This window comes from Hippoglossus stenolepis, chromosome 11 (genome assembly GCF_022539355.2).
Source record: "Hippoglossus stenolepis isolate QCI-W04-F060 chromosome 11, HSTE1.2, whole genome shotgun sequence".
In the NCBI taxonomy this organism is placed as follows: Eukaryota; Metazoa; Chordata; class Actinopteri; order Pleuronectiformes; family Pleuronectidae; genus Hippoglossus; species Hippoglossus stenolepis.
Genome location: NC_061493.1, coordinates 6446483 through 6461460, shown reverse-complemented (window position 1 = coordinate 6461460; position 14978 = coordinate 6446483). Strand labels below are relative to the sequence as shown.

The following is a 14978-nucleotide window of genomic DNA, read 5'->3' as shown; positions in this document are numbered from 1 at the left end:
TTAATTTATCAATAAAGAACCAATTCACCAACAGTTATAAAGCGAAGAAAATGGACCAAGGATCTGCAAATAACAATAACTATTATTATTATTATAATACGTTCATGGTCTCAAACATATAAAATTGCTGTGTAGTTAACTTCAGTCCATATATTTATGACTGTTAACAGAGGAGTGCATCACTCACTTAATTGGTAATTCTGGCAATGAGAAAACGAAAAGGACAATAAAGCAGGTCCTGAATGAGCATCTGCATCAAAATTACATTTTCTAACCATTATTTTAGAAAATAGTGTGACCATATGGTGAATATTGAAAAATAAATAGATTTTTACTAGAATTAGCACAGATTAGCTGGTATTAATATGAAACCAGAATATTTTTTTGCCCCAGGTCTCCCAGTGAGTTAATCAAAGTTATCAAAGGAGCACAAACACAATTACAATGTCCTAATGTAGGTATGACATTACTTTGACTGAATGACAATTAAATGCAATTTTCTAAAGTAAAAAGAAATAATAAATATTTATTCTAGGCTACTTTTGGAAACCATTTGACTGAAAATATACTTATATGTGCACATAAAATAAAATTAGACAACTGCCCGAGTATGTTGGCAACAGATATCATTTTAACTCTATGTTTTCTCATTAAAAAAGTTAAAGTTTTTATTTACCATCACTGGTTGACAAAAGTTACATATACTTCAGTCCCTCTGAATAAAAGGCTTTCCATGATATATTTTGAGAATTACTTTATTGCAGATAGATTCACAAAGCTTCATCTGAACCAACGTGTTTAACTTAAACAAAGACAAAAACATCGGGCTCCTGCCGTCAGACAATTTAGGCAAGAACCGTCATTCACTGTTCTGTCAAAGCTCAACAGTTTTTCACGATGCTCTCAGCCACCTCAGGCAGAACGTTCACTGCCAGCCATCTACTGGTGGTGTTTGGTTATCTTTTTGGCATGAGCCAACACTGAATCATATCGCAGGGTTTTGGACATCCAGGAAGTTGGAATTCCCTCGAGTCCAATCTAAAAAAAAAAAGTCACATTCTAAAAACCTTCATGCATTCAATACTGACATAGTAATAAATATAACAAATACTGATAAGCACACCATCTTACCTGAGCCCCAAGACATGCCCCAATGAAGGATCCTCGGCTACAGGTGCATCCCCCACAGCTCATGGTGTCTCTGATAGCCTGCTCATACTGCTTGGCTCTCAGGACTCCATGAAGCGCTGCTTGGAACGCACCTGGTAAACCTGACAGAAATTCAGAACCAAATGCTAATCACAAAAGGCATTTTAACAGGTTGTGTCAATATTTGTCTTGTAAAAGAGCTGAGTGACAGGTAGAAGTTAAATTACTGATCTATTCTTATTAAAAGTATGAGCTGATAATGATGGATACCTCAGGTGTTTGGAAACACAGTGGGGATTAGCTCCTGGGGAGTCTTGGATAAATTCTGCTTCACTTGATGAAAGTGCCCTGGAAAAAAAAAAATGATGGAACCAAATATTATACATTAATTTTTGAATTTCAAAAACTTACCATGTTAAAGTTTGCTTTAATTGCTACACATTGTCGCATTTTGTCAACATTGATAAGAAATGAGGGGGAGTGAAAATGAGGATGGGGGAGATTCTTTAATCCCATGATTCAGTCCCATGACTGTGATATAGTGAGGCCACAATGCTGCAAACCTCACGTACCAATGACGGCTCTGTCCAGGTCCTGCGGCTGTTTTCTGTTCACGTCGCTGAGCTGATCCAGCACCGTGTCCAAGGCTTTGGGATCAGGACCATTCAGGATGAAATGCTCAAGCAGCCTGTGAAATAAATCAATAAATGATTTGATCATCCTTTCATCAGCTTTATCTGCCACACAATACAGTAGATGAGTAGACTTTATTATATACATATAAAATATAAGCATAGTCATGACAATCACATTTAATGCAGACTTCTTTAAGAGTGTCTGCATCTAGACTGTTATCATAAAGAACAATAGGTCTGCACTACATTTGTGTTTTTAGGCTCTGTTCAGACCTGGTATTAACATCTGTTCCAAGAGATCTGATCACAAGTGGTAAGCACTAAGTTTGTCTGTTCACACCTGGTGATAAAATGTGTCCTGGTCTCCTGTGACCACTTGTGATCGGGATCACACTTCCACGCTCTATATGCAAATAATCACGTAAATCTGAGTTAACAGATGTGTCCGATGTCCCTGTGTTTGTGTGTGAGTCGGTAAGTGAGTTGGTGTACTTGTGTGTCTATGCGTCAGCGCACGAGAGAGAGAGAGAGAGAGAGAGAGGGAGAGAGAGAGGAGTCAGGAGGGCCTTGATGATACTGTGCAGCTGTACTGAGAAAAAAGATTTGATCTAGTTTTAAAAACTATCAATAATTATGTGGTGATCAGTGTTGATATTGAGGTGGCAACAAACAAATCTACGTATTGGACACTGAGAAGCTAAAAATATGTTTAAACTGTAGCGGGTCAGAGGACGTCAGCCGAGTAGTTGGTCCTTCATTTGCAGTCACACAGCGATAAGAATGTGGCCACATGCATCCCGGACGAACTCCGAATGTGGTCTGAGAGATCAGATCACAGGACGCATTTGGGTGTGTTCTACCTAAAATGTTGTACCCAACTGATTTTATTTAATCCCAAATCTGCACTGACGGCCTCCTGTGGGTCAGTTAAGAGAAAACAGTCAAGTTAGAGTGAACGAGCCTATTAGATAGACACTGACCTTGCTGCTGCCAGAGTCTCTGCCACACATTCATCATTGTTCTGGGTGACGCGTGTGGCCTGCTCCACCTTTTCAAGCATGTCGGGTTTTCCTGCATAAAAAGCCACTACAGGAGCCATTTTGGTTATTCCATCAATCTGACAGTCGTTCACACATCCTGTGGAAAGGAAACAACACATTGATTGGACATGTTTCTCTTCATAATGCTGTAGTTAGTGTATATGGTGTTAGTGTAACAAGGTCACTGCCAGGGGCTTTACCTGTCTCCTCTTTTCCTGCGTCCACATTCTTCAGGAAGCCCTTCAGACTTGCATGTCTCCATGGTCCCTCGATTGGCATCTGTGGTCTTGGTCCTGTCATATACAGAAGTACAACACCCATGAGCATTCTCACATTAATATTCATTAAAAAACACATACTGGGTAGTTTTCTTACCTCCTCTCTCTCTGTAAGGATCGTTGATGGGCGTGTCATACTCTGATCCAGGCCCAAAGAATTTCAGTGTGCGCTGCTTCAGATCCTCAACATTTAGACCTGGTCAGAGATGTCAGACAGCTTAGACTTACATGTACAGTGGAGTCTAGCAGTCAAAGACCACGTCCACATTCATGTTAGAATCTTTAGACTCCTAAGTTTCAATTTTTTCTTAATCTAAATATGTATAACAGCATCTAAGTTAAACAAACACACTAAATAGTCATAAAAGGTAAATGTCTGAAAGGACCCAGAGATGATTTGAGTGAGTCAATCAGATGAGGAAGAAGAAAGTCCACCTCCACATTCAGACAGGGACTCCAGCAGAACATACGCCTGGTCTCCATAGCAGCTCTGCTGGCCCGTCAGCCTCCTGTAGAATGGATTGGCGGACTCCGGACGGAATTCAGGGTTTGGATCCTGAGCCAGAATCCCCTGCAGCTTCTGGAGGTCATACACCCAGTGCAGGGGCTGCGCTGTGTGGACAAGTCCAAAGGTCAATCTGCTTCACCGAGGTTACTCAACAGTAAAATGGTTGACTGTGATTTTAAAAAAGTATTTGTGGTTTGTAGTGAAGATGCAGTCGAGGGGAAAGATTTGTTAAGTCTTTAATTAATAATTTAAATTATAAAAAAGTAGAACTTCAGATGAAAAGGGAAAATTACACTTCCATGAATTAATAGGGTATATTAAACAGTGGATAGGACAAGGAAACTAATTTCTACTTTAATAACATCATAAGATCTGGTGTAAAACTACAGCATGGGAGATGTATTACTAAACATTATTGTTACCTGCTGCATCTGCAACAGCTGATCCAACAATGGCTCCTACTGCTCTGTCAGCCAGAGCTGACGCCATCTGTGAACACACGCAAAGTGTTATAGGAATACATTTTTTTTTTTAATGAAACAAATGGTTAATTCAATAAGAGCAGAGAGGACCATTCAAATAATCAACTGTGTGAAAGTTCTTTCGAAACAACAGATCAACAATCAAAGCCAGGTATTTGTTGTATATCTTTCTAGGTCAGTGTAAACTGATTATGTGAAGGACAGTTCACCTTTCAATGACAATGTATTGACTTCATGATGAATCGATTAGTCAATGCAATAAACAATAGATTGATCGATATAAATATGATTAGTTTAAGGGCTTGAAGCAGTGTCTGCAGGATATTTAGCAACATTTTACGACCCAGGTGGAACATGAATTGGGCTGAGTTAACTTTTAACTACTTGGCAGCTAGCAGCTGGATTTGATCACCACAATCCAGCAGCTGACAGACAGACTCACTACACCTCTGTACAACCTGCACATTGTAACTAACCACCCGATGCAGGGCTGTATAAAGTGTAACCAGCATCATCAGCATTGTGCGACCTGAATGTAGCACATGCTTCAAGCAGGAGCTACAACAATGAGCTGTGACATAACAGGTTAGCCTGTTAGCTAAAGTTAGCTGGTTCATATGCTGCCATTGTGAGTCTTACCTTAAAAAGATTTAACCCCAGTTAGTTTCCACTCTGTAAATCCTGTTGCTGAACAATGACAAACTCACTCAGACACAAACCACAGACTGATCCAAAGAGCTGTTATGAAACGCTCATCTTTAGCACCGCCCACACGGAAGTAACAGCATGACCCCGCCCCCTCTGGTCACCCCCTGAACACACTGTCCACCAGTGTTTGTCTGATGTTATAAGAGTGATCACAATGAAACACTAACACTAACCCTACATTTATTTTCTATTCAACGATCAGTTTTAATGACATGAAGCTGGATCAGTATATTCAAGATTCAAGGTGTTGATTGGCGCACTGGTCATACATAAGATATGTAAATATATTTTGCAAAATAAATATACAATAATAAAATGAGAGCACTAAGTACAAAGACAAAATATTAACATATAGATATGTAGTATTTGTATTTATTGTTATGTGCAAAATAATTGAGAGTATTTGATGATGATGATGATGATGATGATGATGATGATGATGATGATGATGATGATGATGATGCACTATTTATTTAAGATTCTTATAATGTCAATGATGGACAAACCTGAAGACCACACATGCCACTTTAAAGTAAACATTTAATTTATTTAAGTAAATTAATTTACTGAGTAGATGAGAATATGTACTTCAGTTAATCAGTAATGTTTGTAGTGTCTGGATGTGTGAATATGGGGAGGTGTATCTAAACCAAATATCTAAACAACCAAATCCAACCAACCCACCAGCCCAGAGATGAGAGAGAAAGTGAATGCTAAGGCACCCATAGATCTAGAGCAGAGGTCACTAACAGGCGGACCGCGGTCCGGGTCCGGACCCAGAAGCCGTCCCGTACGGACCCGGACCTACAGCCAAAACAGAAGGTTATGATTTAAAACCTGACGGGGCGCTTCTATTTGTAACCGGCGCAGCTTTTGTAGTCTTTACGGTAGTGGTTTAGCGGATGAGGAAACGCACAGACCAATTGCATGCGAGTTAAGCCATCCCACGTGATACTACTCAGCCAATCAAGTATGTGCATTCCAGGCGGTAAACATTGCGACTCTACAGTGCAGACAGATGAGAGAGTTAGAGGCAAGTTACACATGAAAAGACGGTAGAAAGAAAAAGACAGATAGAGATACAGGGAGAGAAAACAAAGGAGAGATACAGAGGAGTGAGACGGAGAAAGGGAGAGAAACAGGAGTGAGACGAGGAAACAGAGGAGTAGACGAAAGGAGAGAACAGGTGAGAGGAGAAAGTTGAGAAACAGAGGAGTGAGACGGAGAAAGGAGAAAAAGAGATGAGACGAGGGAGAAACAGAGGAGTGAGACGGAGAAAGGAGAGAAACAGGAGTGAGACGGAGAAAGTTGAGAAACAGAGGAGTGAGACGGAGAAAGGGAGAGAAACAGAGGAGTGAGACAGAGAAAGGGAGAGAAACAGAGGAGAGAGACGGAGAAAGGGAGAGAAACAGAGGGAGACGGAGAAAGTTGAGAAACAGAGGAGTGAGACGGAGAAAGGAGAGAAACAGAGGAGAAGGAGAGGGAACAGAGGAGTGAGAGGAAGAGGAGAAGGGAGAGAAACAGAGGAGTGAGACGGAGAAAGTTGAGAAACAGAGGAGTGAGAAGGAGAAAGGGAGAGAAACAGAGGAGTGAGACGGAGAAAGGGAGAGAAACAGGAGTGAGACGAGAAGAAGAAACAGAGGAGGGAAGTTAAAGAGGGGAGGGAGAAGGAGATAGGGGAGCGGAAAGGAGAGAAACAGAGGAGGAGACGGAAAAACAGAGGAGGAGACGAGAAAGTTGAGAAACAGAGGAGGAGACAGGAGAAACAGAGAGGAGCAGAAAGGAGAGAAACAGTGAAGAGGGAGTAGGAGTGAGACGGAGAAAGGGAGAGAAACAGACGAACAAAGTGGGGGAGTGGGATATAAGAGGGGAAGAAAGTGATTCTAAAACTGTTCAATTGTTAAGATGTGTTGAGATTTATTATCTGTAAAATTGGTTGAGACTTTTGAGTCAAGATGTGAAACAGAAAAAGGGAAATTCAAGCTTTTGCTCCCTTTATTTTATTTTTCTCAAGTTAAGCCCTTTATTTGAACATGCACAATTTTCACATTTTATTTATTTTCTCTTATTTTGAAATGCAGCCCTACTTTTATTTAGTTAATGAGAGAACATTATACATATCTGCAATCATACATATATGTTCAGTTCTTTGTTGACAATAAATATTGTCAAAGTTTTTGAATCGTACTGAATTCATTTGATTTGACAGTCAGGTATTTAGTACATGCAGATGTTGATACAACTACTAGGCTACTTAAATATATATCACACTAAATAGTTAGACATTATGATCTTCTGGACCTTTGCTTCAAGAAATTTTCTCCAACTGGACCTCTTTACATTTTAGTTGAATACCCCTGATCTAGAGTGATGCATTCACGCCAAGTCAGGTGTCCAACATCAGTCTGATCAGTCAATCCCAAACTGGTCAGAGGCCAAGAGGCCGTCACAATGGTTTGAGGGAAAAAGCTATTTCTTAGTACTATGTTTTATGTTATTGTTTATTGATTTGATGAATTTCATAAACTGAACATATAAATTGACCAAAACACTGCTAAACTAACAATGTTAAATAAACAAACAATACAGTATATCTGTTAAATGTAAAACATTAAATATCAGTTTTCAATAGTCCATTATAATCTCCTGAAGCTTTCACAGTTAGGTTTTTTGGACTCACTTCAGATTAAAGGAAGAGAGCGTCCTCTAGTGCCCAGAAGAGCTACTTGCTGCTGGAATAGGTGAAACAAAACGGAATGAGTTTATTATCATGGATAAACCTAAATAGAAGCTCCCCAGAAACCAGAGTCACATTAGAGGACAAACAGTTCACTATACACAAAGGAGCCTTTAAAAAATCTATAAAATGCTTCTGACCAGGGTGAGGTCACTCTGATGGAGAAGCTCTGCAAGAAGGTTAATAAAAGGATTTTACTGTTAAACGTTGAGGTGATCTTTATGGTGTTTTTTTTTAAAGTTTTTATATAATGAATTGTTTGGCAAGTCACACCACTTTGTCAACATGTTCTTGTTCCAATATTTGCTTACTTTTATTTTTCATTAAAGAATTCATACCTCAGGATAGTCATGGACTGCTGCTCTGTCAACTGCTGCTGTGACATCGTAATACTTCTTCCAACCATGAACACACACACACACACACACACACACACACACACACACACATGCAGTCAGTGCATCTTTAACACTTATTTCCACTTTACTGAGGGCTTGCATGTCTTGCTACTGAAAAGAGGGGTGTGACACGTGTGTGTGCATTTGTGTGTGTGTGTGTGTGCGTGTTTATGTGTGTGGTTGTGCGTGTTTATGTGTGTGTGTGTGTGTTCGTGGTTGGAAGAAGTGTTACGATACCACGCAGCCAGTATTTATTTATATCTGACTTCTTCCCTTTCAATTTGTAAAGCAATATCACATGCAATCATTTCATGCATACAGTACATACACACATTGCACAGGATGCACATGCACTGTATGTGTCCAGCTCAGATTCAGAAAGATTTTTTTTTAATCTGTAAATCTTTGTGTTTCACTTTCATCTTGAGTCAGGGCGAAGTGCCACTTCCACACTGACACAGTCCTCAGCAGGTGCACCCCTTGCTCCTCTCCCTTTCTCCTCTCCTCTCTCCTATCTCCTCTCTCCTCTCCTCTCAATGTCCCTGAGTGACCCAGCTCCACATTCCCGCGCTGTGTCGGTGCCAGCAGCAGCAAATTAGACACCAGCACCCGCTCCTGATATGTCCTACATCCATTATTTTTAGCCTCCATCTACACTTAATATGGGAAAAGAGTGTCTCCAGTTCTCAGCCACCTCTAAATGCATCGTTCTTCATTTGGTGTGAAGCAGATAGACTTTCAATTGTCGTCTGACCTCCTGACTGTTTCATACACATCCCATCCTCCTTTATTTCCTTTATTCCTTGCACCTGCATCATCTCCCCCTCTCCTCTGTCTGGATGGAGAGAAGGAGAAAAGGTTAGTCCCCTTCCCCTCACTCCACCCACTCTGGCAGGTCTGCAACACACATTTAAACACTCACACACACCTACACACAAAGCTGTTGCCCCAGCAACCGCTGGGGCCCCCCGCCTCATCTTTCCCGTGCTCAATTACACCCCAGATAGACGCACACTCACACCTATGTCAAACTTAGCCCAACCCCTCCTGCCCCCTGCGCCCCAGGATAAGTTGCCCATGTGGGGTTTTTAATAAGGTGGATTCAGGAGTTGGTCTTGCTCTCTTCTGGGTGACGCGGATTGGAAGGGGTTCTCCATACTTTCACCAAACAATTTTGTTTTTTGGGGGGGTTTTTCGTTTTGTCTTGATTATCTTAGAGAGGAGCCATGAAGTGGACCTGGGTGCTAGTGGCAGTTTTGCTGTCCGTAGGGAGGCTATCACTGGGCAAGGAGAGCTTGGACTTTCCCGAGTATGATGGCAAGGACCGCGTCCACGACCTCAACACCAAGAACTATAAGTCTGTGATGAAGAAGTACGATGTCATGGTGGTGTACTACCATGACCATCCCGGATCCAGCCGCGTCGCCCAGAGACAGTTTGAGATTGAGGAGTTGGCCCTTGAGGTGGGTTGAGGTGGGGACTGTGGATAGAGTAAGGGGAATAGCATAATGATGGGGAAGCAATGTAATTAGTACAGGATACAGCACACAGGGACGTCACATGACCTTAAACTATGGGACTGTCTTGTTTTGTTGACAGCTCTCGTAGAGTTTTGATGTTTTAAAATCTGTTTAAATCATGCACATGTGAACAGTGTGACAGTATAGTGCTGGTTGAGGGACTTTTATTGGACAAATGTAAAAATACACTTTTATATACAGCAAAGTGTTACTGTGTGGCCACAAGAAAAATGGAGGAATGATTGGTTGCGGAGACATTTTTAGCAATATTTGAAAAAGTGTGTAAAATAGTGAGGTGTCATCACGAGAAAGCAATGCAATGAGGTGGAAAATAGCTTGGCTGAATTCAGAAATGCTGATATCTGAAGTCCCAACATGTGTCACCAGCCTGCAACGTATCATCAGCTGTCCGCCACAGCAAAAAGCTGAGCTGTGAGGACCCAAGATATCATTTATTCTGGCAATGCATATGATGTGTGTGTGTGTGTGTGTGGAGGTGATTGCCTTAACACACCTCCATCAGCACACCCCCTCACACTTCAGGCCTGGATACTCAGCAGTTTCATCACATTCTTTGCAGAAAGATGTGACATCATCCCTCTGCACATAGCTTCAGCCCACAAACACATCGACCCAAGCTGAACTGCGTCACTCGGGTTACACCCGAAAAATATTGTTTATCACATATTGCACTCCTACACCACATTTTCCATGATTTATATTGAACTAAATACAGTATGAAAATAATCCATCAAACATAACAGAGACTTCATTAGCTTTGGAACATTTCAGGAAAACCATCTATCTGATACATTCTGCACAAAATTGCAGTTCTATGAACCATTATTAGGGTGATGACTGGTTTATGAAATATATACATTGGATCACGTTACAATAATATTTATGACATTTGGCTGCTAACCTTATACACATGGATTATTTTGTATTGAAGAGAGCTGCAGTGAATGCTGGTGGCTGCTTTTAGAACTGATGCAAAAATAAACCAAGAAATAAAAACAAAGTCAAAAAATATTGGGGCGTCTAGTCAGTGGGATGGTATTGATCCCTAGAAAACATTAAAGTTCTTTCTCTGACTTATTATAGACAACTTTGGTGATTTAATTTAATTATGTGCAAAACAATCTGCAAATAAATTTAATAAAATAATTTTAAGAATCAACATTGATATGGAGGAAACTACAAAACAAAGTAACTTTGAAATCAACAAATTTCAGATCAATCTCGTCATACAATATCAAGAAGGGGGAGGAAGTGAAAGGTCAAGTAATGGTATGGATAGTAATAAAGGGGAAAATATTAATAACACAAGAGAGAAAGATGGAGGCTGCTCTCCTTGGCTTATAACATCATCTCTAAATCTTCTGGTGTCTCTGTATGGGGACAGCGGGGCTCGGCCTTAGGGCCGAGGCCCGAACTGGAGGTTTTGGCTCCAGTAGTGCCGCCTCAGCTCCGCACCGTGATTGACACTTGCAGCACTGTACTTGTCAGCGGATCCCAGAGTGCTGAGCATCACTGCCACTTCGCCAAAATAGTCCCTGGTGCTGGTGTGTGGCTATTTTTATCACAGGATGCTTTTGTGATGGGTTGAGCTCCCTGAAGGCCTGTGTGTCTCCTTATGAATGTCTAATGATTTACATCTAATGAGGGCTTTATTATTAGCAACAGGCAACAGCAGGAGGCTCTGGGTTTCAGAGGTGAGGGCGCTCTCTGGAGGTCAGCGAAAATCAAGTGAAATATGATGTGATGAGAGTGAGGGAGTCTGTGTGGGATTTGCTTAAGACCCAATGCTTCATAGTTTTGTCATATATCCATTTAGGTTAGTGGGTCTGCATTCTCCAGAATATACATTGTACATATGGATGTATGTCTTTCCTCCTCAAGTAGACACACCAGATAATGTATATAAGAAAAAAGAGATACATATGACTTGTAAGCCTCAGTAAACAGATCCTGTTGCAGTGTAATTTACATGTTGTGTACTTTGAAAGAAATACACATATCAAAGTGTGAAATCCCATCTCAGATACTGAAGCTGCTGGTTTAACTCAACATGTAGCTGGGAGGGTTCAGTTACTCTGGAGAAATGACATCAGGTAAATTACTGCAGATACACATTCTGAACACCAAGGTCCAAAGACAACTCTGCATTTTTATATTTGGAGGACATGCAGATCTAAAAATATGATTTAATTTCCATATTTTTATTTGTTTTAAACAAAACAACTCGATACATTGTGCTAATGGTGCATGTTGTGTATACATGTAACATATACATGCAGGGAATAAAAAAAAAAGTTTATGGTGGTTAGGATGAAATAATGTAGTCACCTAATTTTCTGAAAACTTTAAATTATCATTATTTAATCTGTTTAATTAATCTGCATCTAGAAGATCATTTGGAAATTAGGTAATATCAGCACTCTTTGCGTATATTTTTAATATTTCCTTGTCCAGTTGCTTGGATTGTAGCAAGCCTTACTAACCTCAATCAGTTGCCCTTTAAAATATTATTTTAGCCTACTTAAATGCCAAAAGGAGGGGGGGGGGGGGTTGCAATAAAAATATGGTGCAATGAAATGTCGCAGTAAAATCTATGGTTTTATATAATGTAGGTTAATTCAATGGGATGAATTATCTGCACAACATACTGCAAGGCGCCACCGTCAAACTATTTCAGCCAGTACGAGCAGCTGCTCAAGGTCTCCAACATCAGTATGCACCCATGTGAGAGAGTATGTGGGGCTGTGTGTGTGTGTGTGTGTGTGGACTGGGACGGCCTTCAAACCACTTCCTCAGTGCAGTTGTAAGTGCCCCGTTGCCATTGGTAGAAGCAACTGTCAGTCATGAGTTCAAGTTTCACACAGATTTAGAAAGTGCATAAGCAGCGTTCTGAAAAGCAGGCTTTTATGGTAATGACACGGCTGAGTGAGACAACTCTGTCAAAACAGTGTAAACATATAAGATACGCTCATACAGACATGTACTTATGCTTATGTTTTATATACTGAAATGACAGATCACACATGTGTTCATTTAAGTGACAGTGTCTTTGTTTTACAGCTTGCAGCCCAGGTCCTGGATGAGTTCGATGATGAGGATATCGGAGTCGGTCTCCTTGATGCAAAGCACGACAAAGTTGTTGCAAAGAAATTAGGTAAATTCTGCTGCAGACACTTGGCACATGAGTCATTATGCAAAAATAAAACCAGTATCATATCAGCTTCTTGACAGTTAATCTGAAATGACTAATAATCTGAATATACCTGTCTAAAAATAGATCATGTGGATTTTACAATAATGTTTCCTGTTCTTACAGATGACAAATTAAAGATGTCAAAGAAAGACACTAATATGTCTGACCTTTGCACTGCTCCAGACCTGAGGTCAAACTCTTATATGTCCTTTCTGTTTGCTCAGGCCTTGATGAGTCCGACAGCATCTTCATCTTCACAGATGATGAGGTCATAGAATATGATGGCGAGCTTGCTGCTGACACTCTTGTGGAGTTCATCTATGATGTTCGTGAGGATATAATCTCCCAGTTAATAGCCTGCTTTATTTTAGCAAAAGAGTATTTAAATAGACTTTCCTTATGTTTTCTATGAAGATAACCCACATAATCTTATTTTGCCACCTCCATCTCTATTTCCTACCCCTTTTCTCCTCAATGCCCCTCTATTTCTTTCGTAGGTTCTAGAGGACCCTGTGGAAATTCTTGATAATAGCAGGGAACTGAAAGGCTTCAAAAACATTGAAGAGGACATCAAATTGGTGGGCTACTTTAAGAGTCACAAGTCAGAACGTAAGAATTTGTACTTTGGTAGCATGATAACCTGTTGCTATCTCTTTGTTACAGTTGCCTTTAAAATAAATGCTTATAATGGCATATCAAGCAAGTACAAAAGGGATCTGGCTCATATTGCTTGATTTAACCTTGTGTTTTGACTTTTAAGTGGGCACACAAAGAGCAACAGTAATGATGAGAACAACAAGTCTAAATTCTCAGAAATTTCATACAGGGCTGATCTAATAAATCAACTTGATGGGTGCCTGTAAACTTTCAGATTTTGAGGCTTTCGTCGATGCTGCAGAAGAGTTCCACCCTCACATCAGCTTCTTTGCCACATTCAATACCAAGGTAAGTAACAACGTTATATATCAATGTAACAATGGTGTGTGCAGAGTATAAAGAATGCAGAGGCTATAAGTATGAGTAGTAAAGTATTCATAAGCACGATTCATGCAGTGAAGACAAAGCAACACCATGTATAGCAAACATGGTTGGGGAAAAAAAGAAAAAACAGGAACATCCAATCTTAACGACATGTATGACAAAAGTTGAATATGTAAATAAACACGTGCCTTGTACATTCAGTAGACAGACACATCCACATTCATCAAGTATGTTTCTGTCCACCTGAAGAAACTTTGAACTGGTGGTGTGTTACAGGTTGCCATAGTATAGTATAGTATAGTATAGTATAGTATAGTATAGTATAGTATAGTATAGTATAGTATAGTATAGCATAAAGTAGTACTGAACTGTAAAACAGTGAGTAGCCAAAACAATGTGAAAAGTCTACATATATATAAACCTGAGGGGTTTGAACTGGTGGTGTGTTACAGGTTGCCATAGTATAGCATAGCATAGCATGGTATTGTATAGCACAGTATAGAATAGCATAACATAGTATAGTACTTTAAAACAGTGAGTATGTAAAACTATGTGAAAAGGCTGTATATATAAACATGAGGGGGTTTGAACTTGTGGTGTGTTACAGGTTGCCATTGTGATGGAAATCATTTTTCCACTACACCATAGTATAGTATAGTATAGTATAGTATAGTATAGTATAGTATAGTATAGTATAGTATGGAATATTATTGTATAGTCCAGTATAGCATAGCATAACATAGTAATGTAACTGTAAAGCAGTGAGTAACCAAAACATTGCAAAAAATCTGCATATATAAACCTGAGGGGTTTGAACTGATGGTGTGTTATAGGTTGCCATAGTATCGTATAATATACTATGATATAGTCAAGTATAGTACAGTACAGTACAGTACAGTACAGTACAGTAAAACAGTGAGTAACCAAAACAATTTGAAAAGTCTGCATATATAAACCTGAGGGTTTGAACTTGTGGTGTGTCACAGGTTGCCATAGTATAGTATAGTATAGTATAGTATAGTATAGTATAGTATAGTATAGTATAGTATAGTATAGTATAGTATAGTATAACAGTAAGTAACCAAAGCATTGTGAAACGTCTGCATATATAAACCTGAGGGTTTGAACTCGTGGTGTGTCACAGGTTGCCAAGGCTCTGGACCTGAAGCTCAATGAGGTCGACTTCTATGAACCCTTCATGGATGATCCAGTGCTCATCCCTGGAAAGCCTTACACTGAGGATGAGCTGGTGAAATTCATTGAAGACAATGACAGGTAAAGCTCAAATGATCTCATGAGGTAAATACTTATCCTTCCAGAATTAATAT

General features: G+C 39.9%; 2 protein-coding genes across 5 annotated transcripts in view; one reads left to right on the top strand and one right to left on the bottom strand.

Annotated features, from left to right (window-relative positions):
- Window positions 1–739: 739 nt before the first annotated feature.
- On the bottom strand, window positions 740–7989 carry LOC118118365 (crystallin J1A-like). 4 transcript variants are annotated; one of them, XM_035171535.2, is made up of 10 exons: window positions 7876–7989; window positions 4033–4099; window positions 3538–3714; window positions 3200–3298; window positions 3025–3117; window positions 2765–2921; window positions 1722–1837; window positions 1420–1497; window positions 1132–1271; window positions 740–1038 (listed from the first exon to the last, which is right to left on the bottom strand). In XM_035171535.2, the coding sequence occupies exons 2-10, from the start codon at window positions 4097–4099 to the stop codon at window positions 940–942; spliced, it is 1026 nt and encodes a 341-aa protein (XP_035027426.2). In that variant the 5' UTR covers window positions 7876–7989; the 3' UTR covers window positions 740–939. The 4 variants fall into 4 exon arrangements, with proteins under 4 accessions (XP_035027426.2, XP_035027427.2, XP_035027425.2 ...); XM_035171536.2 differs by lacking the exon at window positions 7876–7989 and adding an exon at window positions 7481–7532; XM_035171534.2 differs by lacking the exon at window positions 7876–7989 and adding an exon at window positions 4732–4889.
- A 970-nt stretch (window positions 7990–8959) lies between these two features.
- casq1a (calsequestrin 1a) overlaps window positions 8960–14978 on the top strand; it is an 8660-nt gene continuing 2641 nt past the window's right edge. Inside the window, exons 1-6 of the mRNA XM_035169380.2 lie at window positions 8960–9398; window positions 12537–12630; window positions 12894–12994; window positions 13167–13278; window positions 13541–13614; window positions 14795–14925. Coding sequence (XP_035025271.2) covers window positions 9162–9398; window positions 12537–12630; window positions 12894–12994; window positions 13167–13278; window positions 13541–13614; window positions 14795–14925 — 749 coding nt within the window. The 5' untranslated portion in view covers window positions 8960–9161. The remainder of the gene's footprint in view (window positions 9399–12536; window positions 12631–12893; window positions 12995–13166; window positions 13279–13540; window positions 13615–14794; window positions 14926–14978) is intronic.